A 26,438-nucleotide genomic window follows, 5' to 3' on the forward strand; every position below is an offset into this window, starting at 1 on the left:
TTGTTATTGTTTATGAAGAAGAAAAGGAACTGTTTAAGGAAGAGTGAGCAGGGACTGACCTTGCCTGCCCTCTTCTGTCTCTGTTCCCACAGTGTCGAGGACACGTGATGTGCTCAAAAAAGCCAGAAGTAACTTAGAGGTAAGAGTTTGTGAATGTATTCAACTTTTCAACTGAGGAGCTCTGCATGCCAACAGCTCTGGTTCAAATATCACTGATAAATCTTTCTTGGGGAACATATTCAGGCCTGGAGTTAAGACTTGTCATAGTATAGCAACCATTTTGTCCTTAACACAATTTTCAACAGGAGCATCAATGTGGTCCATGGTCTCTGCACACGACATGTGTTTCTCCACTCCTCTCCACATGTGTCCTGTCTGAGCTGATTTCAGAATTCCCTCCTTGTCTCTGACCTTGCATTTGTCCTCTGTGGTCTCCCCTTCCCTCCCTCTCTCCCTCTCTCTCCTTCTCTCTGAGTGTACTCCAGAAGAACGAGCTCAGGATTTCCTCCTTAAGCTACTCCTCTTCCTCCCTTTGCCATGGTAACGGTTAAGCACACTGTGTCCCACCTGTCCCTCTCTGCTTGTGCCCGTTTCCTCTTACATCACTGCTTCTTCATGACATCACCTGCTTGGCTCTAACTCCCCAAACTGCCCAGAAACTAGTTTTCATTTGCAGTGTTGAATTGACAGCGTGCAAAGTGTGGAGATTGAAATTATGAGGATAAGGGCTTTCTTCCCTCTTCCATTGAGAGCTTTCAGTTGAGAGGAGACTTCGCCGACATACTGACACCTGCATTTGTGTGAATATAAGGAAGCTCAGACTTAACAGCAGATCATTTCTGGAACATATGTGATGGGCTTTTCACATTTACTTCTGCATTGACAATGCTGACATGACAGAGCATGCTGTTTTGAAGGACTCAGTTGAGATCAATTTCTTATGATCTATCCATCAACATTTCTGCCTCCATCTTGCTCACCCTTTCTTGACTCTCATATAGAGGATTAATGTAGGATGAATATGTTTAGAGTAGCTTTGTAGTTCAGTGTATTGAAAGTAATGAAGTGAGTATTGAAAGACATGTAAGAACTAAGTACCTAACGTACACACCATGTGGTCCATGTATTCTGGGAGTTTCTCAAACCATTTTTGGAAGTGATGGAAAGCCAATATATTATTAACCGAATGGGTTGTGCAGTGTTTTGTTGAGTAACCTGTAACATTTGGTGAGATGTCCAAAGCTCAGATCAGTCCAAAGCTGCAAATGTGAGATTCTAATACAATATCTCCCACCCCATTTTTTCCCCTCTCCTCAGCTAAAGTCCCCAAAGGTGCCTGTGATGGGCGTCCTGATCGGGGTGTCCTGAGTCCCAGTGCCTCGGATGTTCCAGCCAATCAGCGTTCAGCCAAGAAGCGTGGGAGAGAGTGCCTACTCCAAGCTGTTTCCTGTTAAAACCAGCAAGCAAGACCACCACACCTTTGGCTCCCAGCCTTAAGCCTGTCTTATCCTGCCCTCTCTGTTCCCCTTTTCTTCTCTTCCTCTAAGTTTCTTCTCTTCAGTTTTCTCCCTTCTACTGTTACTGTTAGTCTCCTCCATCCTTTCTCCTTCCTAGCAACAGAGACTCTTGAAATCTCTTATGATTGCCTTGCAAACTAGGGATGTAGGGATTTGAGTGTTCTTGTAAGGGATAGTGTGCGTCCTAGCAGCCATAGAATGTCTTTTCTTACCTGGCAGCTTATGGACGGTTCAATGTAGATGCATGTTACTCCACTGTTTGTGAAAATGACAAGTGTACACACACTAAACGCTGAATATGCATTTTGGTACACAGTTTGCACACACAAGTTCTCCTCAAGTCATGAAAGTCTGCAGCCATGACACACACATTCAAATGTGGTACCTTGAAACTTCTGAAGACAGCTTTGCTACTACACACTACTGCCCTCGAATCCCTCTGGAGATTCCTCAGGGGTTTTAAGGCATTACCTTTTACCGCAACTTAAGCCACACCTCTCAAGGTCGGAAGACCACTGACAATGTCATCTCAAGTCAGGAGGCCCCTCCTCACCCCTCTGATGAACATGTGCAATAAGGACTGATGTTCACTGAATGCAGTAGTACCAGCTTTTTCCCTTTTGCTTGACACTGGAGCTGAGGCTTGTGTTTTATGTAAGCATTAAGAGACCGTCAGTGCAATATTACTCTTACTATTAACTGTCGCAGTACTACTGGCTGAATCGTAGTTCTTAAGCAGTTCTGCATGTGGGAGAGGTAGGAAAAAAGGAAAATGACACCATGTTTGTGTAATGGTAATCACCAACCTTTGCCAAAGTTTGAACTCCTAATTTCCTTTATTTTTTGCCTTATCCATGTAACTCACAATGTAATTTTTGTGACCGATAGAGAAGTTGGTTGCAATAGACCCTGTGCCAACTTGGACCGACAATAAGGAATTGAATCTGTCTTATTCTTGGAGAGCATTTTGAACCAGAGAGGCAGTAGCTGTTCAAGGTCTTTGATTATTTTTTGCATGTCATTTTTGACAAGCCACGCTCTTTACTTCATAAATGGACCAAATCTAAATTAAGTTAGATAATGATTTGATGAGATTTCAAATTAGATCAAAAACTATCTTGTTGAGTGCACCTGTGAACCAACAGGAATGCATTTTCAATCTGAATCACTGGATTTAAATATGAATTAGCTACTTTGTTTCATTTGGTTCAGATTGCCATAACATTCCCATTGCATCTACCATTGCAATAGATGTTATATTTTCTCCATGGTTACAAACTTTGGCAGGCCACTGGTGGGACCATAACGTTATTGATGTCATCATCAGAGATAGGTGTTCCTTTTGCGCTGCTTCTACAACTGTGTCCCGCTGTAAATTTTGCTTACTTGTGTTGTACTGTACATAGCTTTTTGTTCTTGCTTTGTTCTATTGTGTGACTTATCAACATTTGCTATACATGCAAAATCAATTATCTGGGTAGCTGTGCAATAGCCCTTAGTTTACCCTATATAACTGATGTCAACGCATCATTTTATTAGGAGAAATAGCTTTGAGTGCCCTGTTTCCAACTATGCGAGTATTGATTGTGTTTTGGCTGAAAATAGTTTTAATTTGGCTGCATACTCCTTTTGACTAAACCTTTGATGTAGAGATGCCTTTATCCTGAATGTTTCAGGAATCTGTGTGTCAGCATTAGTATTAACTTAGGGCAGAATCACTTTGTTTGCCTTCTAAGGTTAGACAGTATTACTCCAATTTTGCTCTCTGTAGACTTAACCTTTCCAGGCCTTGTTTGCGCGCCGTGGTGTGCAGGCCTATTGTATTGGCAAATCTTCTACTCAAACAATTTGGTGTTAAAACAAGTGGTTCCTTAAAGTGAATTGAAATGGAGACAAAAGGTACCAAAGTCGTGTAAATATTTAAAGGTGGAAAATGAGCGTAAACAATGCCTCCCTCAGAACTAAGAGTCCTGTGGCATTGGTGTTAACATGGTGGTTCTGACAATTGTATTATGTGTAAATAGTGTTTAAGAGTGTTCCATTGCTAAGGTTAAGGATATGCTAGTGTGTTGATAAATAAAGGATATGCTAGTGTGTTGATAAATAAAGAATGCCGGTACAGGTCCAGTGTTGGGCTGTGTATCTGAAGCTGACTGTTACAATGTGTGTGCTGCACTGATGAAGATCTGGAGATTAATAAACACAAATGCAACATGTCTCAATGTCTGTCTACTGTCTGAAAGAAACAAGTTCATATTGCTTGACAAGGCTTGACAACCACAGACTACATGGTCGGCTCAGTCTGCTGAATATGTACAAACTCTTTCATCGTCCAAATGCCTTTCACCAAAAGAGATGACAAGAGGAAGATGGTGGCAGTTTTCTTTAATTTCAAAACAAGTGAGACACCTTTACAAAAAATGACTACAGTTATGGGGCAAAAGATCTGCAGTTAAACTATAGTTTTCTGAAGTACAATGCACTTTTATGACAATAATACTGTATTTCTGTGGTAAAGATCAATACGATCAAAATGTAGTTGTAATGCATTTTTCATGTTCAAAATCCTGTACATAAACTGCAAGTAATTCCTCAAAATTCCTCTGAGGTTTTGAGACTTGGAAAAACTGCAGTCATTTTTTGTAAGGGCAGTGACGACTTCACAGACCTACATCATTATTGAAAGTAATACGTTTTTTTTCAAAATTCAAGTTTTTCCATATTTTGCCCCATAGTCAGTTTTCATAGTAACCATATGCAGTCATTTGTTTTTGTTCAGTAACATTTGAGGGGTAAAACACCATCCAGTGATTACTGAAATGTCATGAAACCAACAGTTATCACCTAGTCATAACAATCTGTCAGCAGCCATCACATTTAAAGCACCATAAAGTACATAAGTGCAGACAAATGAATGTGATGCACCTGTTTAAATATGAGACTGAAAATGAGAAATCCATTTGGGTTTCATTAGTGAATTAAACAACCCAACATACAACTAATTGAAGTTGTAACTGTAAATGACTACAATGGGCTTGCCATGTATACAGTGACATTTTGGTTGAGACGCAAACCACACAAATAGCACTAGCGCTGACTTACATTTGAAAGGCTACTTACAGAGGAGTTGCAAAACCTGCCAGAGAACTCCATGTCAGAGGGACGGTCAATTCATTCATAAGTGATTGTTGGTTTGGTGCTTGGCTTAATTTATCACAGTGTGCTCATCAGGAAGTAGCCCTCTAGTTTATGACAACATAGCCTGTGCCTCATTACCTGGGTTTAACATGCAGTTTCAGTATTTGACCTATAGAAGTACTCCACCCACCTAATTTCACTGGAGTGCTGACTGATTGAAGATCATCTCAATCAGTTATTCAAAAAATGTGCTGAGAGTATATCTGACCCAGTTAATAATAATAATAATAAAAACAGTTTAGACATGCTATTCATGCATTCACAATAAATAGTTCTATGTAGCAAATCAAGCCAACATAATGCAATAAATATATAAAATACAAACAGCAAGAAAACACCATCTGCAACGGTGATATCTGCAACAACAGCACACAATTTGTCTACTTCATAGGTCAAATCTTACGCAAACATCCCTTCTCACTGCCAAAATGAGTGTGTTTAAAGTGCATTCATTATTATGGACTGATCAAGTGATCAGTATTTTGTATAAATAGCTTTATCTGTCTGAATCCACTCAATGTTACATGGACTTTACCAGGTACAGTATGCCAATTAAAAAAAAAAAAAAAAAACATTTCTCCTTTTGGGCTGAAATAAATGCATAACTTCAAACGCTGATCGCCATGCATTAGAACACACTAATCTTAAAGCTTTCCCACACTTTTTTGGCCTACAAGCCACTGTTAAACAGTCGAGACACCCAAACAATGTTCAAACACTCAAGTTGGGCCATGGCCTTCTCCTCGAAGAGTTATATTGCTTAGCTATCAGACAGAAGCCCTTGTAAGCTATTTCACATTGCAAAACCATGCAATCCAATCACCCGTCATTACAGTCACTACATGTAGGTGCAGTATGCCCTTAAGTCCAGAAAACATTTAACACATCAGAATGCATCTTGTGCGTTTTCCTTAACAGAGCAGATGTCAGAAGCCTGGAATTCTGGAGTGTCCTGGTGCAATCAGCCGTCGGTGAGAACAACAGAATGCAAACACGTGCTCACATGAAGCCCCTTCAGGTACACACATGCACTCACTTTAAATGGGCTTGTACAACAAAGAAGTTACGTATTTCTTCTTATATCTGTGTGTAGCACTTAAGACCATAACTCCATCCTGTGGAAGAGAAGGAAGGCTGGTTTTCACAAGAAATCAACATTGATCGTCTTTCTGTTTTCAGTATTACCTCTGTCAAGGAGAGTACATCTCATAAGCTTAATCCATAGGTCTTTTAGACCTACATACTTGTAGAAGTATGCAAATGTTTGACTGCAAATAAAAACGTGTACGTTTTTGTTACACAAAAATAATTAAGTAGACATTACTGAGAATAAACATGTACTTTCAACTGTTCAAATGGGTTTGTAGCTGTTGGTTTACCTTAATTGAAAGAGCATAAAGATGATTCAGCATGACGTGGTTTGGCTCTGGCAGCAGGGCAGGATCACACTGCATAAGGAAATGTGAAACATCACTTGTCACAGCATCTCAGTGCAGGAACATTTTACACAAGACTTATTGACTGATAAGACTGAAACTCACGGATATGTTTGTGTCCTTGTTCAAGATGACTTGTAAGAGGTGAGGAGGAAGAATGGGCGGGGCTTTGAAGCGTTCCTCTGGTCTGAACATGTACACTTCCTGTCCGTAAGGACCAGGAGGCGAGCTGGACAGATCTGACCACAGGACAAAAAGTCCTCATAATCAAGTTTCAAAGTGCAAATTGACAGATAACATGGATCTCTGACACTTGTTCGATGTGACATACCTGACGTGTCTGAACATTCCAGAGAGTCCACTTGTAGAGCGTCGAACACCTCAAAGTCAGACTTCTTCACCTTAATCAGGTTATTAATGGTGCCCAGCTGGCTGGTGACCACAGGCTGAGAAAAGGGCACACAGGTCAGTCATAATGTAGGATTGTACAAGAATGGTCATAGAAATAAACACAGTGTTTATTTCTATGAAGAATGGTGATCAGACTGACAGACCAAGGCTTTAACTGAGACTTAAGTCACATAAATTACAATATGTGGCATTATTTAGTTTGCAGTACATCAACATTAGCTTGATTGAGATCAGACCACTTCTTAAACTGAGATTGAAAATTGGTCTGGGGATGCTTCGTTCTCTTCTGATTTTCAACCATACATTGGTTCGTAACCAGCATCGAAATCAAACCTAAATTGATGAATCAAATTCTAACCAAATCTTTTCAGAAGTAAAGCAAACACATTTTTCTTGTGAACTAAACAGATCTGCTGAACAAATTCAAATCTGCTCACAGATTCGACTGGGTTCCCCAAGGCTACACAAATCCAGCATTGAGTGAAAAATGGTAAAGGGACGGCACTTGTATAACTTCCTTCTACTCCACAAATCACTCAAAACACTTTTCCATTTCAACCCTCACATTCCCCCCCCCCACACACACACACACACAATCCTGGAGCGATGGCTGAGTCTGCCATGCAAGGCGCCGACCTGCATATCACTATGAGGTTCAGTGCCATGCTCAAGGACAGTTCTACAGGGTCAGGAGGAACCAGGCCAGAACCAGCATTCTTGTGAAAAGACTCCTCCACCTCCTGCCTCCTCATCACGTGCTATCAAAGTGTCATCATCACTCATTGATCTTGCACATATTGTGCTCATCTTTTATTACACTCACTTAACATTTTGAATGCTGCGCTGTGTTAGAGCCACAGCGTATTGTTATAGCTATGGACACAGTATGGCTCGTTTGAAAGGTGAGACTTTAAGCTCTCAGTGGGTACAAACCGTTTATTTCTACATGCCTCTGTTCCTGAGGAATCCCAAGCTATACAGTGGCTAGTTTTCATCAAAATCCTTGTTTTTTTTCTAGAAATGGAGATATACAGTGGCATTCAACTTTTTCATTTTCCCCTACAGCACCTGAGAAGTGTTACCTGTAAAGTTTCCGGGAAGTGACCTGGCAAGACCTGGCGAGACTGCCATCTTGTGATAAACCCACGAAAATAAATGGTCTGGTTTTGACCTGACATGCATGCGTCACTGATTCGACCCAAAGCGGCAATCATCAAAAGCCGAGTTAAGATAAAATGTCCAGATTATGCATTTTCATGACTTTTCGATCGTCATCTATTTCAGTTCTATTCATCATAGAATTCCCAAAATCGCACATAAGGTGTGTTAGAGTGCCTATTTTCGGAATTTTTTTAAAAAAAAAAAGTAAAAATGCAATATTGAGTTTTTGGCACTCCATGCATGGGAACAAAAAATGCAATATTGCGTTTTTGGCACTCAAAGTGTTAAGAAATAAAACTGCGGTATTTGTCATGTACAACATGGTTTAGAAAAGGACACTAACCTCTGACGGGTCATGGACCCACTGTCCATCAACGAAGAACTTGTACTGGTGCTCCCCCTCAGGCAAATCCAGGATGGCCACAAAGTCATTGTGGCTTTCATTGAAGCACACAAAATACATACATAATATGTGTATGACAACTTGAAAAAGGGAGTTTCTCTCAAACTATAGGCTAACACAAACAGAAAGTTATTTAAAATCACAGAGGCTGAGATAGGCTACCTCTTAATGAGAGGAATTTTGGTGCTCCAGTTATTGAAGGAGCCAGCAATGTAGACCTCCTTTCCTCCTCCTCCCCAGCGGATCACTGTAGGCCTGGCTTGAGGACTAGGCTTAACCATGTCTTCTAAGTCTGGGGTGAAGTCTTTATCTCCAGGCCCCTAAGAGACCCACAATTATATGTAAGTAGTCCCCAAGTATGCAATGTAGAAGACACAGTAAACTATCACTCCAACACAGATTTTTCCATTTCACATTCAAAAGGGAAGGCTCCAAAAGTAAAAGCAAATCTCAAATCATGCATTGGACTTCCATAAGGGAGAAGTGTGGTATTCAAGATGTGACTCATTAATAATGAGGCACAAAGATAACCTTGAGAAAGGTTTGTGCTGAACTCCCATGCATTCTTTCTTTTATGATTATTTTTTAACCCCACTGCAGTTTCCTTTAAGTGTTGGGTGGGGTAGGCTTACTAACAAACTTGAATTAAGAAAACTACCCCACTGTCTTACATGACAGCTGACAACTGAACATACAAGTACATTACAAGTACATTACAAGTCACCGCATTACCTTTGACGTATTGAAGATGTTAGGGTCATCAGTGCTGTCTACCATCTTACAGGGCTCCAGATCTTTATGGTCGCCGGCACTGTCGGAGCGATGGGCTTTTGCTCCATGGCGATCACCAGACATGCGATCACTGGTGTTCCCCATGCTGAAGTACCAACCTTCAGAATATTTATACAAACTGACGCATTCGAGGAAAACAGTAGCAAACAGGTCAGCTTTAAATGGTAACTCAACGTCAAGTTTGAGTGTAACAGAAGCCTAATTAAACAGGGCAGACAGAAACATAATAGTAGTAGAAGTAACTTCTTGGTAACTGGGACATTTAGCTGTCATTCACGTTTAACTTATATGTCCACTGTCCAGCAGTTCTTTGCATCCATGCAATAGCAAGATACGTACGACTAACGTTAGAGAAAGTCAAATGACAGATGACACATATAATCTACCATAACGTTCCTTATAAAACAAGCAGCAAAATAAAAAAAAATATGTGTTCGGCAAGTCCGACACTCAAGCTGTTAACGTTACCAGATATGGACATTTGACAGCTTAAGCCGTTTGACAGCTAACACCTAGAACTAGTTCTACCTACTCCGTTATCTACGACGTTGAATGTACAGAAGTAGTGTTGCTTCACTCTGGTATAAGTTACCGAAGTATTAACAATATACTCTATGATAAACGCCAAGCTGGAGTGGAAACATACAATATGTTAAACGCATAGCTGCTATGGGTAAAACGTAGGTTGTAAGTACTTTCGTCGTCGTTGTGAGGAGGCAGCAGCAGAAAAGGTAGCGTTAGCTAAAGCTAGCTATGAGTATTTTTAGCTGTGTGGTAAGTAAACTCAAAAATGGTTCTTTACTATTGGAGTTCCTGCTAACTAACGCAATATTAACATACATTTCAACAATTGCAAATATACAAAGCTAAACTTACCTGTAACTTCAAACAATTGTCAATGTATTCCCTTTCCGAGGCCTTCCTCCAACTTTGACAACATTCTCCTAATGCCAACACTGTACGGCAACAACAGAAGTTCTAAAAAGACCTGACATAATTAGAAAACGCAAAGAGTGTATTCCAGCTGACAACTGAAATGGAAATGTTTCTAAAGACATGTATCGTAAAAAGAGACATAATAATAATAATAGTAATAATAATAATAATAATAATACATAAATAAATAATGAATTAATCATAAACATTATGTAACCTACATTAGCTGTAATCCACAAATAGTTCAACATTGTTCAAATGTGTAGGCCTACACAACAAAGTGTACCTTTAGGCCTCGTCTGCTCATTTAACTAATTTTATGAAGGTGTAGGCCTATTGGTCTGATAAACTAAATGTCTCTGGAACACATATGGTATTTTAACTACCTAAGTCAAGTAATTAAAGGGACACTTCACCCATTTGCATTAAGCTGTATCGTTAGAAACCCAGACATGTTTTTGAATGGTCGTGCATCATTCCCTCATTTTGCCCTGAGATGGGAGAAATACGGATTTTAGTGTTGCAGCTCCTGCTTTCAATGATGTAAAAAATTGTCATTTTGTGTCATTGAAAGCAGGAAGTCCCATATCTTTGTCGAGGGGGTGAGACTACAAACAAGCTCACTCCTTCCTCATTTTTCCAGGGGGTGGGACCCACTCACGCTACATACCTATTACAGATGGGCTGATTTGACATGGAAATGTATACTCTCATTCAGTAACAATCCAGTCACTAACCTCTGCTGCAGCTCAACCTTGTTGCTGGAAGTTAGCCTAGGGACTATTTTCAGGTGCTGCATGATATTATGCTGCTGTGACTAGGTGTTCCTTGATTATTACGCTGGAATGAGAGTATAGTTCTATGTCAAATCAGCCTAGAAAATCGCCACGTTTCATTTTCCGTTGGTTAACAGATTGTAGCATATCAGGATTGTAATGTATTCATATATGCCCAAAGTTAAAAATGTTGCCTGTGCAATCAAATATGACAATAATGGTTCTTAGTCAGTATTCACTTTTCCAGTCACACACACTCACGCACCATTACACCGTACCATCCAAACACACACACACCATACCCACACGCTATTACTCCTCCCCCCCCCCCCCCGCACACACACACTCACACACCATTACCCCACACACACATGCACAAACACCAACACCCCCCACACACTCCATTTCATCACCCCCCCCCCCCACACACACACACACACACACATACACACACACATACACACACACACACACATACACACACACACACACACACCATTTCATCATCCCCCATTTCATCACCCCCTCCCATTACTCCCCTCATACCTCCCACCATATCCCCCCATACACACAATATACCTTTTTAATTACTTTTAAATTATTCTTTAAAGTTGAGCTGGCTCTTGAGCAAAACAATTTCATTACTTATAATTCCTTTCATGAGAACATGACAATAAACTACTTGAACTTGAACTTGAACTTAATTGAGGTCTGATGCATCTGAATGTTAGCCTAGAAATCTAGACGCACCCTAGCGGCAGCAAATGTAATTTGCAGCCAGGGTAGTCTAGCAACCCTTCGTTGCCTTGCAAGCTGGAAAAATTCAACTTCGATCAGGCCAATCACATTGTGTATAGAGTCAGTGGGCGGGCTTAACATAATGATGGCAGAGTTGCGACGGCTCCGTGTGAATTCCCTGCTACTTGAAAACAAGGAAAATGGATGCTGCTGCTGGCGAACAGCGCGACACGAGTTAAGCTTGTTTAAGTTGGCAAAAGTTTGATCAACTAGCCAACTAGCTCCACTGGTGGGAAAACACCAGTGGGACTCATGAGTTGTAGCGCTATCCTATTGAGTTCCCAGACCCTACATCTTGATGTGGGTGTGGCTCGTCAGGCTATCTGAATGTTGTTCTATTCACATTTTCTCTAAATCACCCTAACTCTGGACATGAATGGAATCCACTTGGAGAGCAAAAATCATGTTTTTACACATGTTTTTACCACTTATTTGCCATATGCTGTACCTTTGTTAAGAATGATTCCTTCTTCCTTAAAATGCTGTCATAAAATTTGTTTACGGTTTCCTAGAAAAAAGGGGCAGCTCATCTTACACCCTAGCATAGGGGTAAGATGAGCTGCCCCTTTTTTCTAGGACAAAGAATGCTTCATTGTCATTGTCATGTCTTTAACTGACAATTTTTTGAGACGACATTGTTCAAATGTTCCTATAACAAATAAACATGTTCCCTCTGCATGTAGTCCCTCTATTATCACCTCCTCGAGGTTTGATTTTAGGGCATACTGTATCAGTGAACAGTATGCCCCATTAACCAACAGATCCTGCAATATTAGTCGTTTAATACTTGACCTCAATATAGTATCATTTATAGACAGCACCATGCCAGTTTGCCGCAAATCCAATTTCATTAGTTTCAAAGCCTTTGTTGAATTGTAAATATCCCTGAGCATCAAAGACATTTTGTCAAAATCCTGACAGTTTTCTGCCTCCAGGGTCACCAAGTCCATGTTTTTGAAGGCTCCCAGAGATCCTTGCTCATACTCTTTTATTTTCCCTGCAACCAGGTGGACCTCCTTAATGTCAAGTTCTCTTACCTGGTTCTTCTGGATAGACACAGCATGTGAATGACCCAGCTTCAGCCTCTGCAAATGTTTCAGAGAGCCAAAAGAGGGACCCAGCTGTACTACCTCATAGGCATTGTTTGAGATGTCCAGGTATGTGAGAGCAGGTAAATAGGTGAAAGGTAAAGCAGAGATCTGTGGTAGGTCATTGTGAGAGATGTCTAGGTACTCTAAAACTGGGTTGTTTTGAAATGCCAGTGGGTTGACAAAACTAATTTGATTGAACTGAAGAAAGAGCTTCTGTAATTTATGTAAAGTAGAGAACATGTGCTCTGATATAGTCTTTACGTTGTTATGGGAAAGGTCCAGAGTGGCAGTATCAGGAGGAGTGTAACAGCTTACATCAGGGTATGTAGTTGATGAGCAGTTCACAAGTTCTATGTCTGTGATGCACTTCACTTCCATCATCATGGTCATGATCGCCACCACGGTCAGAGCGTTCCACAGAATATTTAAAGGGATCATCATTCTAAGAACAACATACATTTAGCAAGTTTGTCAAACCATTTCATGTTATGGGAAACATTACATTTTTTAACAAATATTTATGACAATATTTAGTGGCAGATTTTTTGATATGATAAAACGGATTAAAGTTAATAGTTAATCTGTGACCTAATTTGCAGAGTCAGACTGGGTATACCACATTTTTGTTGAGAGCGCATACAAATGGTCAGCTAGAGCAGTGTTTGTCAAACTTTTTCAGACCAAGGACCACTTAACCAATAAAAAAAGCTCACCTAGCTAAGAAAAAAAAAAAAGTTGATCTACTTCAACAGTATATTACACAATAAGCCTACTCACTGAACCACCTTGCTTATTGTCTTTGCACCTTGCTTATTGTGTCAGAGGATTCATATGATTTAAATTGCTTACATAGGCAGTGTTGCAGAACTGTTCAATATTACAAGCAACTCTTTTTTTTTTACCACTTCTGCTTGCGGACCACTTGGGATAGCTTGCAGACCACCAGTGGTCCCTGGACCACACTTTGAGAAATACTGACTGTAAGGAGCAACTACCTGCATTTGAGTATTGAGTTGGAATCACAGATTCTACCTTATCATGACGCTTAGTGTTATTAATATCATTAAAGTTTTTCACATTATCATAAAGATTATTACTGATTAGGATTTTATTCTCATGAAATGAATTCTTACCGTGTCAGATTTAGTTTTTGTAGGCGCAGTCATCAAACACACAACACTGTGGGTCTGGGAAGATCGTGGAACTGGACATCACATATATCTCTCGAAAGAGGAACCAACAGACAGGAGATCATCTCATTTGTTTAGATGGTTGGTGGTGGGGGAGAGACTATTCACAATGTCACCACAGCATTTTTACTTGTGCATGTCATTGTCATTCAAAGAGAATGTTAGAGATTATGTGATTTCAATAGTTTATTTAAGAGAAATACCTTAAAATCTCAAAGTGTTAGGTCAAAAATATAGTTATCATTGTCTAAAAGAGTATCTCTCATCAGGTAATGACAAACAGGTGAAGATGATGTGCAAGAAAGGCAATTTCCATGGTAAGACAATTTCCTCAAGATGCACCATTGTTAGATAGCAGAGATATCAACATAATTTTTGGTCACATATTTTGATCTTGTGCTTTTCTTAAAATCTAGGAGTGCATTATACAATCTATAAATCATTATTCGTATCAGATAGATTTAACGTCACACACTGGTAGGTTCCACCAACTGTCTCCGTTCTGCTTCACGCTCCACCAAAAATAGCTGAAATTTTTGTGAGTCAGTCAGCGTGTCATTCTACAGTTCAGTTATGCATGCAACCCTTGATGATGCATATTTGGTTCCATTCAAAACTGGTGGAAATATGGGCTGATATGACATGACATGCTTAGCAGTGATGCTTTGTAATATCCTTAACATGAACAACCAAAACGTGGAGAAATTAAGATGAAGTGTTTTATATCAGGAGACACTAACACTTCAGGCTTCCAAGTTTCAGTTCCCATGTGGCAAATAAAATTTAAACATGAACTCCACTTGTACAGAACGCCCATAATATGCACGCTCTGTCAGCAGTCCCATAGGGCAGAAGATGCAGACAGACTGACCATGTTGCTGACCATGTCCAAATGCAACTAGACTGGTCCAAACACCAATTTCAAGACTATGATTACCAGTAATTAGTGGTGGTTATACAAGTTGACATTACAGTGTAGTAAGTTTACGTGGTATTTGATAACTAACTTAACACACACGCAAACTTACTACACTGTAATGTCAACTTGTATAACCACCACAAAGTTGGAAATACAGACATGTAAGAAATAAATGAATTTTGATACACTTGAGAAAACATTAAAAAATATAGTGTACATATAGCTAATTTACACAAAACTCTAGGCTTATATTTACAATGATCAACCAACTACGTTTTTAACCAAAAAGTCATAAATCCAGCCAGGCAAGTTAGTTTATGGAATGACAGTTCACCATGTAACTACATGAAACTCTGCCTTAGGTATATCATTTAATGTGCAAAAAAATCTACATCACAAAAACATAATATCCTGTGGTTCACTCTATGTTTTAACATTAATGTGTTCTTTAAAAATCAAGTGTTTGGCACACATGGTCTATCCTTACCATTACTGCAATGCCTTCATGGAGGGGTGAAAGACATGTTATACACTTCATTTATTTAGTGTCATTAGTCAGGGAATTAGTGTAAAATCCTCAGTCTGCACTGTTCAGATTCACTTCCAGAGACGCTCTCCATTATGTCAGTTAGAGCCTGGAGAGGTTCATCTGGACTTGGGCAGTCTGGAAGATGAGTTGGCTCTCTGATGTTTGAGGTTGTTCAGCACACAGCTGCTGGTTAAACTTGCCAGTTTGGAGTTCAGGACCTCTTCTCTTTTTTTCCACGAGGACCGATCTTCCTCACCGTCCTCTTCATCTTCTAGACTGTCATCATCGCTGCGTTCATCTTTGTCCAGCTAATGATTGAATAAGAACTTAATTACCCGTGGGCCTTTTTAAAGCAAGCTAAAAATCATTACTAGAGCCGGAGGATGGAGCACATTACGCCCTCACATGTGAGCCACAGTATGTGAACACATACAGTAATACAGTGAGATAAGAATATCATCTCTCATCATCCACACAAAAAAAATGTACATGGTAGAAAACGTACATGTTTTTTTTTACTTGGGCAAATATTTCTCTGCACTCACCTTCCCCAAAAAGAGAAATTTATAGACCATCCGTAAAATCAGCCAAGCCCAGAAGATGTGTAGTGCTTGGAGAACTAACAGCAGGACATTAAAAAAGTAATAACCCATAAAAGGCTGAAAGACTTCCATGGACAATATTAGGGTTGTATGAATTATTCTGGAAAAGATTAAGAAAAAAAAGAGTTGATGATGGAAATCACAGTATTTCCTGAAAGATTACCATTATTATTAACAGTATCATTATATTTCTTATAAAACATTTAACAATGATCACTATATATCTTAAAGGGGTGGTTCAGGATTTTGGACATAGGACCTCATTTCCAAGTAAGCAAGTGTGATATTTATCAGTGGAGACCGTTTTCAACACGTTTCATCCAGTCCTTCTAATTGCAGAGTTCGCAGGTGCTAGGCTAGCGCAAGTCAACGGTATGTGCTAGCCTGCCACTAAAAACAGTCTTACCCACTCCAAAGAAACGTGTTGAAAACGGTCTCCACTGATAAATATCACACTTGCTTACTTGGAAATGAGGTCTTATGTCTAAAATCCTGAACCACCCCTTTAAAAATCAAAAGAGGCCTCACTTGCTGGGAAATACCACAAGCCGTGTGACAAGGAACACAACTGCGAAAATGACAAACAGGGAATCGCACGTCTTCTTCCATCCTGCATAGTTGAACATCTTGGCAGACTAAACAGATATATGAGATGCTGTTAAAGCCGATTGCACATATCTGCAACACAAAGACAGATAAGTATCTCACAAAAGCACATTTCCTGTCATTCAAATCACATGGAAATGGACACTGCTGTCAGTTAAGACCTTTGCTTATAGATAACTCTTGACTGAACATGAAACCCCACACCTCACACCTCACAGTCGAGAGCTTCACAACCAGGCCCGGAGTGGGTAATCGGGAGAATCGGGAGAATTCCCGGTGGGCCGCCTCACTTTTGGGCCGGTCGAGGAAAAAATATTAACATTTGCCACGTTAATCTATCTTCTCTTAAAGTTGGCTACACACGTTCGCATCCTATGCCTAACACCGCAGCCTCTGCATGTGTTGTTTTCCCCTCCCAAGAAGAGTTAATTGGTTGGGTCCATATAGCCCGTCTTTTCTAAAAAGTTTTCTCAGATACCAGCTGGGCCGGCCCTACCGTAGTGATAAGCGTCAGGGAGGATGGATGGTAGAAAGAGGCCATGAGGGACTGGAAAGGCCAGGTAAAAAAGACGAAAAGTATTGGAGGAAAATGCTGCCAAATGTGCCAAGCTTCCAGATTTTTTTTTGAAGAGGACAGAATAAGTGGCAACTGGTAAATTAGCCATGATTATAGCGCCTGAGCAGCAGATCAGACAGTCCCCCGCTGAAAATGATGAGCCTGAAATTAGCTATGACTACAGGGACAAGTAGAAAGGATAATAATAAAGTTAACCATATTAATTAAAATTATTTTATGTAAGAAAGAACAGTAGGCTATATGACAGCAGTAGGCTACATGATCAACCTATATGCCTTGTTGCTCAGAAGTGGGTGTAGTAAAGGAGCAAATCACCAAACAACAACATGATAGCTGACCCATGCAGAAAAAACATGTAAACAATAGTTCAATATGCCTCTTAGTGGAATTGTGGGATACATTTCAAATGCTTTATTTTTTCCTTCCTGTTTTTGTTAACTTATCAACTTATTCTTGTGGAATAGTGGAATATTGGTAGCCTATAATAAAAACTACAGGATAGTAAGAGCTGAAATGTTGCCTTATTCATCCAATTTCCACCACCACTAAAAAAGTGGGCCGGTCTTGGGCCTGAAACTCCCGGGCTGAAAAGTGGCCCCACTCCGGCCCTGTTCACAACAGTGGTGAGTTTACCTCCAGCAGGAAATCAGATGAGTCATGGACAAGCATGACCAGTGTACCGACACGGATGTAGTTGGAGCAGTAGGAAAAGCCAAGCAGGAAAATGGTGGCAATGTGATGAACAATCTGCTCTTTAAAGTCCTGAGGAAATAAGGCCGTGTTATTGCATGAGAATGGTTTTGTTTTACAACCTGAGAGAACACTTCGTTCCTCCATAGGTTTCTTTGTTCTTTGCATCACCCTTTTCCTTCACAGTGATGCCCTGGCTTGAACTATATCATTAGCACATATACGATCTGTGCATGCTTAAAACTTATGCCAATCCAACAGTCTTCAGAGGACAACTTACTTTGCGTTTGACATCCACAGACACACAGAGCAGAAGAGACCAGTAAAAGCCCAGCTCAATGAGGTAGTACCAGAAGTGAGCTTGCTCCACAGGCTGTGAAAAGGGTAAGACAAAACAGGACTCTGACTGCAGGGATGAGTTCATATAAAGATCTGATTGATGCAGAATTAAACAAATAAGTACAGATGAATGGAAATACACACAAAACTCAAACCATTTGCATTTGCAAGAGTCAATTTCATGGTTTTTAGGAGTTAACATTATTTTGTAGCAGTTGTCATTTGACCAGCTGCTGAAGGGGTCTTTGAGCATTCAGTAGAGTGTATATAGTGGGCCAATGTAAGATCAGAAACAGAAACTTAACCCCTGCTATTGTCCCTTCAAACTCCAACAAGGTAATCAAGATTGTTCTTAAATCTTCAGTACAAATAAGTGAAAAGAAAAGTTGAGAAATAAAACTTGAATATATAAGGACGTTTTTGTGAGTTATGTGTGTATTGTGTAAAATGTGAATGTTTTTAAGAATCCTCCAGTGGAAGAAGTCCTCGACACCATATAAACCACACTTCCTAATAACCATGTGCTGACCAGTATCAATCAAGTCACACTTCCTCATTAAAATTGTAACTATGTAAGTTGACTTTAGCTGCACTCCACTGGGTTCCCACACCTTATTTAACATTAAATTCAAGGACTTTTCAAGGACTTCCCAGGTCAAATTCAAGGATCCGAATGCAGCACAGTTTGAGATGGGAGTTCAAGGTTATTCTTGGTCACAACGCAGAGAATACTTATATTGAGAACGTAGGGCTGTGCAACAAAATGAGATTATCAGGTTTGCACAGTATGTTACACAGAAATCCAGGGTTTTCAATGGCACAAAGGTGGCTCATTCTTAACCTGGTTAGATTATCATAGTCATTTATGATGCACAAACACAAAACAAATAGCAGATTAAAATGTTTTTTTTTGGGGTATCCTGTCTGCATTTAGCCTTGACTTGATTTCACAAAAGGCATGGCAAGTTATCTTGGGGATTTATTATTATAAATGTATTATTTATTATTTATGTTCATTCTACTGTTAATTCTGGTGTCTTATTGGTTCAGCCTGCTATTACACTATTATCTACATCTTATTTGTTCCAGCCATGAATACTTTTGAGGGAAGCTATCCCAGTGCATGTATCCCAAATTATTATTATTATCTGGCTGGACCTAGTTGTGCCTAGGTATACTGGCTTAGCCTTCATGAAATTTGTAAAGCTTTGTGGCCAGACAACACTAGTTCAAGTCAGGCTTTTTCTCTTAACTTAAACGGTAACTTTTAAATCATTGGTCTAGCCTATCCAATCGCATTCCTCAGGTTATTTCCGACTGATAATAAATTATATTAGCAGTCAGGAAACAATGTATTTAACCTTGCTGTATAAATTCAGATTTTACCGGCATCAATTGTTTGATGTTTACTGGAGTTGCTACTGTTTTATTGCCTCTTCTAGTTTTACCTCTGCCACTTTTGATCAAAACTGTAAAGTCATCCCCTCTGGTCACTGATTGGCCCACCATCCTGGTGGCTGAGGGAAACACAAGTGCATTGAAAGTAACCAGACCAGTATCTCAGTGAAGGAAAATGAGCCAAGACACAGACCGGAAGTAAACCACATTATAACTTTTTTGTTGTTCTTGCATCAGTGGGGCCATCCGATTGAACAGTGTCTATCTCTGCATCTTTAAAAATAATAATTTTGAATTGAATAATTCAATTACATCTTTTTTTTCCAAACATAGCTATCCCCAACGTTTTGTCGGCAATTTTGTTTTCAATATTGCATAGGTTATGGTATAAAGTCTGCCTAAATTATGTATGCATGTAACAGTCTTTCTTGAATAAAATACATAAATTCAAGCACATTCAATGACCCATGTCTATTTTCAAAAATGTTCAAGGGCCTTGAAATATTTTTTTCAAATTCACAAACTTTCAAGGATTTCAAGGACCCGTGGGAACACTGACTCCAGAAATCTCAGTGCTTCATTAAAGGGCAAAACTCCACACTCCCTTTGGTGAAAACACACTTGGTGCAAAATATATAAACACTCTCAAACCTTGGCCATGTGAAAAGGACACAAGCTACAGGTGTGTGATTTGGAGAGGGGCGGGGTCAGGTACCTGTAGTGGGTAACCCTTCCAGCACTCCCTCTGGTCCCAGAACCAGGGCGCCTGTTAAGCAGGAAAAGACATTCAGGAGAACTGACTTTCTTTTTGACAGAAATTAGAGAAATTCTTTACTTCTTTAATTCTTTATTCTTTAAATGTGAGTGTTTCTCACTAGTTTTATTAATGTCTATATTACTAATCTTTTAAAAATGTACAAACAACTTTGGAAAAACTGGGTGAAGCAGTATGAAATACTTACATTAACCAAAGACAGAAGTCCAAAAGAGAACAACACCATGTAGAAGACAAACCTCCAGCTAGAAATGTAGAGGAATATAGAGCTGAAATTTCATTTGGAGAACATACCATCTGGAGACCATACCATTTGCAGGCCATACCATCTGGAGGCCATACCATTTGGAGGCCATACCATTTGGAAAAGACAGTAAGTAGAAGAACATACCAAGCCTCACAGAATTTTGTGGTACTGCTTGGACGGTCCAAATGTCGGCGGTGACGGAACCAGACTTCAACTTGTCTCTTCGTAAAACCACTCTGCTTCGCCAGTGTAATCATCTCACTCTAAACAAAACCCACAGTCAGTCACTGCAAGGTACTGGGACCCACAAGCCAATTATCATTTGAATGCCTTATGTAACTCTGGAGAAGTTTAAAAATCACTTAATTTTCACAGTCTTTATATATTCTATGGAAATTGTTTTCACAAATGACATGCAAGTTTCCATTTTCCATCACTGAAAGGGAAATGTCATTCACATTCAAATTCACTATGGGGGCAATAAAACCTTTATAAGCCTGATCTGAGATTAATGGTGCTGTTGCCACAATAATTTGTTATGATGTTATGGTAACCACCCACATACATTGTTCAGATATAGATAGATAGATACTTTATTGATCCCCAGGGGAAATTCAAGAAATCATCACCCAAAGCTATATGTATATATTGCTTTGTTAAACATGTTAAACTTTGGTTCATCACCCAAAGCTATATATTTATTGCTTTGTTAAACATAGTAGTCATTTTATGGCAACTCATTTTGTCTATGAGAAACAAATCCAAAGTGATATGAGGAAGTGTGAATTCTCTTTACCATCTTTGGGTTACAAGAGACAAAGACGTGTGTGAAGCTTTCTCTTCCTCTTTCCTCTTGCTAGCTTTGTTAACTTCAACTTTCTATGTTATTGGTCTGAATTTCAGAGAGAGTGGTCTATATCCTCTCTGGTCTGAGGCGAAGGCTCTGTGTGAAACAAACCTGGGATGGTTCCTGAGGTCGGTGCTGTATGTAGAAAGCCTCCAGTTTTGGAGAAGGTAAGACGGGTACCCTTATCCGATCCCGAACTCCAAGGTACCTACTAAAGGGCACTGCTACACACCTGAAAATTTCAAAAACATAGTGCGTTTTCCTGTATTAATACATTTACACACACATAATTAAGTAACCAGAGGTAACAAGTTGGAAAGAACAGCCAAAGCGGGTAGGAATTTTGCATACATGAGTTTATTTAAGATTCAGATGTCTGGGTCAATGCATAAAAGATAACGCCTCATAGAACATAGAAATCCTGTCAACCGGCAATACCAAACAAATGCTGTGGTTTGAATGGGCAAAGCACATTAGCATTACTTTACATGTGACATGTGACAAGGTCTCAGGTCTAAGATGGGCCATGACAGGAGTGCAACATTTGACTAGTTTCTGGAGTAGCCTATACTGCTCCACTCAATGAGTTAATTAAATAAAACAAAAACACATCTGCAAGAACTATTGCCAGAGGGGACTGCAAAATACCACTCAGAAAAGCTACCTTTGGACAGTCAGCACGTACCTGGAAGACCATACCAATAGAACTTAGGAACATGACTTAGGAACTTAACTATGAACTCCTTCCAGGATTCTATAATACAATATTGGACACATGTTATCATCTGGTTATGTTCGTTCTATTTTTGAATTTATAATTTTACTATTTTTTTTATGTGAGAGTGTTTTGTCTAGCATCCATTTGTCTTTTTCTGACAGGTTGACACTTTTATTTTGGCGTAAGGTTATGGACTTGTCTTAATTTGTACATTAGTGTCCTCTATGTGCAGTATATAAGTATAAGTATATATACTCTTTTGATCCCGTGAGGGAAATTTTTATCCATGTTTCCATTTGTCATGTGTGGGGATCTACACAAACAGGCACACACAGCTGCATCACATCCACACAACACCTAGGATCACATGATGTCTTGAAGTCACATGACTAATTAGGAAGTGATAAGTGTTTGCTGGCTGCAAGTCAGATTCTCTTTGTGTTGGTGCTGGACACTATTGTGTGAGTTGGGCTCCCTTTTCATGCAGGTACTGTTGGTCATGGTAGAACATGTTTAATCACTGCCATTTGAATTTTAATACTTATTTATTTCATTTTATCAGGGTAATTTCTAGAAGGTTGTGTCTACTCTTCACGGAGGACACAGGCTTCTGCATGGAGTTTTAACAATTGTGATCACCTCATTGTGACCTGAGCTGCTGGGTTGCATTGGTAAATGTCTTAATATGCACATTTTCCATTGAATGTTTTATACCTGCATTGGAACATGTCTTAAACTACTTTCTCTGTCAGTAGCAACGGAACATTCACCTTTTTGCCCTAATGTGTCAATGAGCTGTGGACAGTTGAGCATATTGAAAAGTAGGCCTATATTTTCTAGCTATGTTTGAGTGGACTATGCTATGTTGTTTAATTAGGCTGGCAACTAACATGCTTGTTCTATCCTGAAAAGGGACCAGGCCAGCCACTGTTTTCCTGTAATTAGGATGCATTTCTTTATTGTGTTTGTTTGTTTGTTTGGTTATCTGACTTTGCCTCTGGGCCTAGTACCCATGTGCCCCGATCATAGTATTGTACATTAACAAGTGGTGCTATTGATGCTGGTGGTTCTCCTCCCTAACTATGTCCTCTGCTTAGGCTATCGCTGTACAAGGCCGGATCCACACTGATGCTTTGCCCCTTCTTGCCAAGGGACCACATTGGGAGACACTGTCTTGGTGTGTACTTATAACTACAACACGGTGTGATATTTTGTAGTGGTATCGAAAGACCTTAAGTGTGTAGTGCTTGCTGCAACAGGACACGTGTGACATTTTGTAGTGGTATCTGAAGATCTTGAGTGTGTAGTGCTTGCTGTGTTGCATGCTTCGTCTGGTGTTGGGTTGCTGTCTCCTGTTTTTTTCTGTCTCACCAGGGTCCTCCTGAGCAGGGGTTTTGCATTGGCTGATCCGACCTTACTAGACTGAGGAAAATCCACCAGTTTATAGCAGTATTTTAAGATTTAGAACTTTTCTACTCCTTTTGTACTAAATTGTAATAAATTGAAATACATTTACATATCTGCCTCTTGTCTACTGTCCCTTTGCGGGGAACATATAGAATTAGCCACACTACATTCAGGGAAAGATCTGTGGGTCCTCCTGCCCATCATCAGGGGGTGGCGTAGTCAGACTGTAAAGAAGGTATACCGCTTGACGGGTACCACACATGTACTTGCAGTATTATATACAAATTGTTTGTGCTTAAATGCCAGTGTCACACAAACATTTTTATCTTTCTCACACATGTTGTGTGTTATCTCTGTTTCCTCTTTTTAAACTGATCTGCCAGGGACTGAAGATGAAAACGTAGTTTGTACGGTTAAATCTGGTACATGCAGCCTACATGGCTGATTTAAATGAGCATATAGTAGTTGTAGTACACCTATTCAATTCTCAGAAAGTTACTTAATTAAAGTAATGTACATTGTAATGTACATACATAGTCCCTTTTAAATAAATAAACATATACTTTTAGTCATACATTCTAGGATGATTAAAATAAAATCATGACCTACTGCTATGAGTGCAGCAAGCCAGATAATGGCCCAGGTCTCCTGGTATGAAAAAAATCAACAATGAACTTTGTAGAGAAAACAGCACTGTTGAGTTCTTTTCTCTGTCCAGCATTTTAACATTTTAGGATAACTTAGTCTGCCAGCCTGCCTCAGCTATTGACATAGGATCTTGTTAATGAAGGTTTCATTGTCATTTTTGGTGAGTAATTGTGGAAAGATTCTGAATGGGATTTTGCTGTTTAGAGTGCTATTGTGTCTAAGTGTATTCTGTCGTGATTCAGTGAGCTGTAAAAAAGTCTTATGGGCTTTAATGAGACTGAGGAAAGAGGAGAGGGGATAAAACAGTGTTTGGGTGACCTGCCTGCCAGCCGACACTACTGTTGTCTCTTGTTACCATGGGGAACAGCTGCTGAGGCAACAGTATCATCTTTCAGCCCCCTAACACCCCCCCCCCCTTTCCTCGGCAACACGAACACTAAAATAGCGACAAAAACACCTGCATGTAAAGGTAAGCACTCATAATGATGCATGTCCTCACAGCCTGTTCCCATGGTCTTCAGTCATTCATTAAAACTACCCCACAAACACATAACAATGGCCATTTCTGGGCCACTCTGTTCAACACCACCACCCCTCCCTGGGCAGCCCCTCTCCACACACACACCTGTTGTGGTCTTGGCCCTCCAGTGACATCACACATTCAAATACCCTCTGGTTTACACTAGCCTATACGCCACGGGCCAGTCAAGATATCGGGTGTCAAAGCTTTTATTCCACAAATGGCTTTGTTTTTCCTTTATCTTAAAAAGTATTTTTGTGTAACATGACATTCTGTACACAAGCACAGTGGATGTTATAGTCTTCTATTCCAACAGCATAAAAAGGATACAAACCGTTTAATCTAGTGGATTTAATTGAGTTACCTCTCAAAAATGTACCGAAGGCCGATAAATGCAAAGGCAATGGGTAGAGAGAGGAGCAGGTCTCTGGGAAGAGGGTGGTGAGTCCTCTCCATCTTCCTCATGTCCTCCCAGCTGATGCCTGGTGGCAGCCAGTATTCTTGCTTCCATAGCCACTGGTCTAGTATGTCCATTCTGGAAGACATTACATATATTTGTAAGTTGTTTGATGTCCACTGGATACAGCACTACACACATGATGACCCAGTTATTGAATACACAAAAAATGGACAAGAGAGATCAGTTAAAATATTGAATAACAATCTGGTTTCTGAATAGCTTATGGAATAATTGCCAACAACAACAACCTGTCAGCTTACCCGTAACACGTGATTCCATTCCTATAATGTTATCTTTTTATCATGACAGTGGAAGATTTGATCGCACATCAAACATGTCCAAATGTGCTTTATTGTTACGATGTAGGCCCTATTTCTTCAGTTTAGCCTCAGGCACGATTATCACTAAAATACGTGCAACTATGCTCCATTATAGACAGAACGTATTTTATACAAATGCAATAGATTCTGGACAATATTGCTCAGTCTTTTTTTTATAATCATTAGTAACATCCTTCAATGTCTAGTGTAGCCTAGTCTACTCACCTGATAGCCATCTTACTCAAGTTCACCGACGTGAGTCTGCTGATAGTCCCAGTAGTACCAGTAGTTGAGCACTCGGATTTTAATGAATTGCTGACAGTTCAAAATCCTGTAGATATGATAGCGTCAGTTCAGAGACCAATAGCCTACAATGCGCACCTTAAAGCGGTTAGAAACAGAAGCGCGGTGTTTAACGCGCAATAAAAAAAATCCAAGTGTTACAAAAACGAGTCTAAGTGAAGTTAAGTTAACTTTCAAGGTATGAATACGAAGTGGTAACCCAGTAAATAAGCGTCGGATATATTTCATGGAACAGTTGTGGCCTCATCGCACCTGTGGGAGGATTCTAGTGGCACTGATGCGTGAAGCTCCCCCTAGCAGCGCCAGGCGACTCGTGAAGGTGTGGCATGAATTGTTCCTAAAAAGAGTAGGCTAATGCGTCTGTTTTTTAAGCTGCATGCTCTTACAATTGTCTATGGCATTAATACATTTTTTCGATTACTAATTCCATGAACACGACCTGCCTTTGCATTTTAAGAACACAAATACCATTTGATTTATGTGTGAATTAGTAACACATTTTACTGCTCAGTAATTCCCTATACCCAACCAATTCGATAAAAATCTCAACAAACCCCAAAAGCTGGCGTCACATTGGAAGATAAGGGCACATGCGTATAGCCATCGCATATGTGTGATCATCACTGAAGTGCAGTATGGGGTGCAAGTTCAAATGACACAGAGATAAGGGAGCAGACTGTCTCCAGATACCATCTCAGATGTCATTGCTCAGATTCCTCTGCGTAGTTGCCGCAGTGCTGCTGATGAATGTCATTGGGACACACGCACACGCCAACGTTTGACACAAATAGCACCTCTTGTTCTTGTACATAATATGTCCAAAT

The 26,438-nt window shown here is 39.9% G+C and overlaps 3 protein-coding genes and 1 long non-coding RNA gene across 11 annotated transcripts in view; 2 read left to right on the top strand and 2 right to left on the bottom strand.

Moving 5' to 3' along the window:
* LOC143134055 (myomegalin) overlaps positions 1 to 3,733 on the top strand; it is a 47,976-nt gene extending 44,243 nt beyond the window's left edge. For all 3 annotated transcript variants that reach the window (XM_076294122.1, XM_076294121.1, XM_076294119.1), the window contains 3 exons: positions 93 to 139; positions 486 to 540; positions 1,318 to 3,733. In XM_076294122.1, the coding sequence (XP_076150237.1) occupies positions 93 to 139; positions 486 to 540; positions 1,318 to 1,454 (239 nt within the window). In that variant the 3' untranslated portion in view covers positions 1,455 to 3,733. The remainder of the gene's footprint in view (positions 1 to 92; positions 140 to 485; positions 541 to 1,317) is intronic.
* Positions 3,734 to 3,885: 152 nt separating this feature from the next.
* Positions 3,886 to 10,303, bottom strand: prkab2 (protein kinase, AMP-activated, beta 2 non-catalytic subunit). 3 transcript variants are annotated; one of them, XM_076294124.1, is made up of 9 exons: positions 10,271 to 10,303; positions 9,795 to 9,896; positions 8,859 to 9,036; positions 8,289 to 8,446; positions 8,067 to 8,160; positions 6,483 to 6,597; positions 6,257 to 6,390; positions 6,095 to 6,163; positions 3,886 to 5,830 (listed from the first exon to the last, which is right to left on the bottom strand). In XM_076294124.1, the coding sequence occupies exons 3-9, from the start codon at positions 9,000 to 9,002 to the stop codon at positions 5,753 to 5,755; spliced, it is 792 nt and encodes a 263-aa protein (XP_076150239.1). In that variant the 5' UTR covers positions 9,003 to 9,036; positions 9,795 to 9,896; positions 10,271 to 10,303; the 3' UTR covers positions 3,886 to 5,752. The 3 variants fall into 3 exon arrangements, with proteins under 3 accessions (XP_076150239.1, XP_076150240.1, XP_076150238.1); XM_076294125.1 differs by lacking the exon at positions 10,271 to 10,303 and having other exon boundaries at positions 8,859 to 9,016; positions 9,795 to 9,986; XM_076294123.1 differs by lacking the exon at positions 10,271 to 10,303 and having other exon boundaries at positions 9,795 to 9,986.
* A 4,682-nt stretch (positions 10,304 to 14,985) lies between these two features.
* LOC143134057 (ceramide synthase 2-like) lies at positions 14,986 to 25,870 on the bottom strand. Of its 3 annotated transcripts, none has more exons than XM_076294126.1 (11): positions 25,537 to 25,870; positions 24,896 to 25,066; positions 21,350 to 21,470; positions 20,546 to 20,654; positions 20,332 to 20,389; positions 20,021 to 20,135; positions 17,913 to 18,005; positions 17,576 to 17,704; positions 16,288 to 16,394; positions 15,703 to 15,859; positions 14,986 to 15,465 (listed from the first exon to the last, which is right to left on the bottom strand). In XM_076294126.1, exons 1-11 carry the CDS (start codon positions 25,545 to 25,547, stop codon positions 15,274 to 15,276), a joined length of 1,263 nt encoding a protein of 420 aa, XP_076150241.1. In that variant the 5' UTR covers positions 25,548 to 25,870; the 3' UTR covers positions 14,986 to 15,273. The 3 variants fall into 3 exon arrangements, with proteins under 3 accessions (XP_076150241.1, XP_076150242.1, XP_076150243.1); XM_076294127.1 differs by having other exon boundaries at positions 20,085 to 20,135; positions 20,536 to 20,654; XM_076294128.1 differs by lacking the exons at positions 17,576 to 17,704; positions 17,913 to 18,005 and having other exon boundaries at positions 20,085 to 20,135; positions 20,536 to 20,654.
* LOC143134058 (uncharacterized) lies at positions 21,325 to 23,473 on the top strand. 2 transcript variants are annotated; one of them, XR_012988592.1, is made up of 2 exons: positions 21,325 to 21,405; positions 22,519 to 23,473. It is a non-coding gene; the product is annotated as an uncharacterized LOC143134058 (long non-coding RNA). The 2 variants fall into 2 exon arrangements; XR_012988593.1 differs by lacking the exon at positions 21,325 to 21,405 and adding an exon at positions 21,589 to 22,417.
* Positions 25,871 to 26,438: the final 568 nt, after the last annotated feature.

Source organism: Alosa pseudoharengus, unplaced genomic scaffold, assembly GCF_046254945.1.
Source record: "Alosa pseudoharengus isolate Yale_2024_CS ecotype anadromous, Long Island Sound unplaced genomic scaffold, YU_APseudo_1.1 YU_APseudo_1.1_scf_2, whole genome shotgun sequence".
NCBI classification, from domain to species: Eukaryota; Metazoa; Chordata; class Actinopteri; order Clupeiformes; family Clupeidae; genus Alosa; species Alosa pseudoharengus.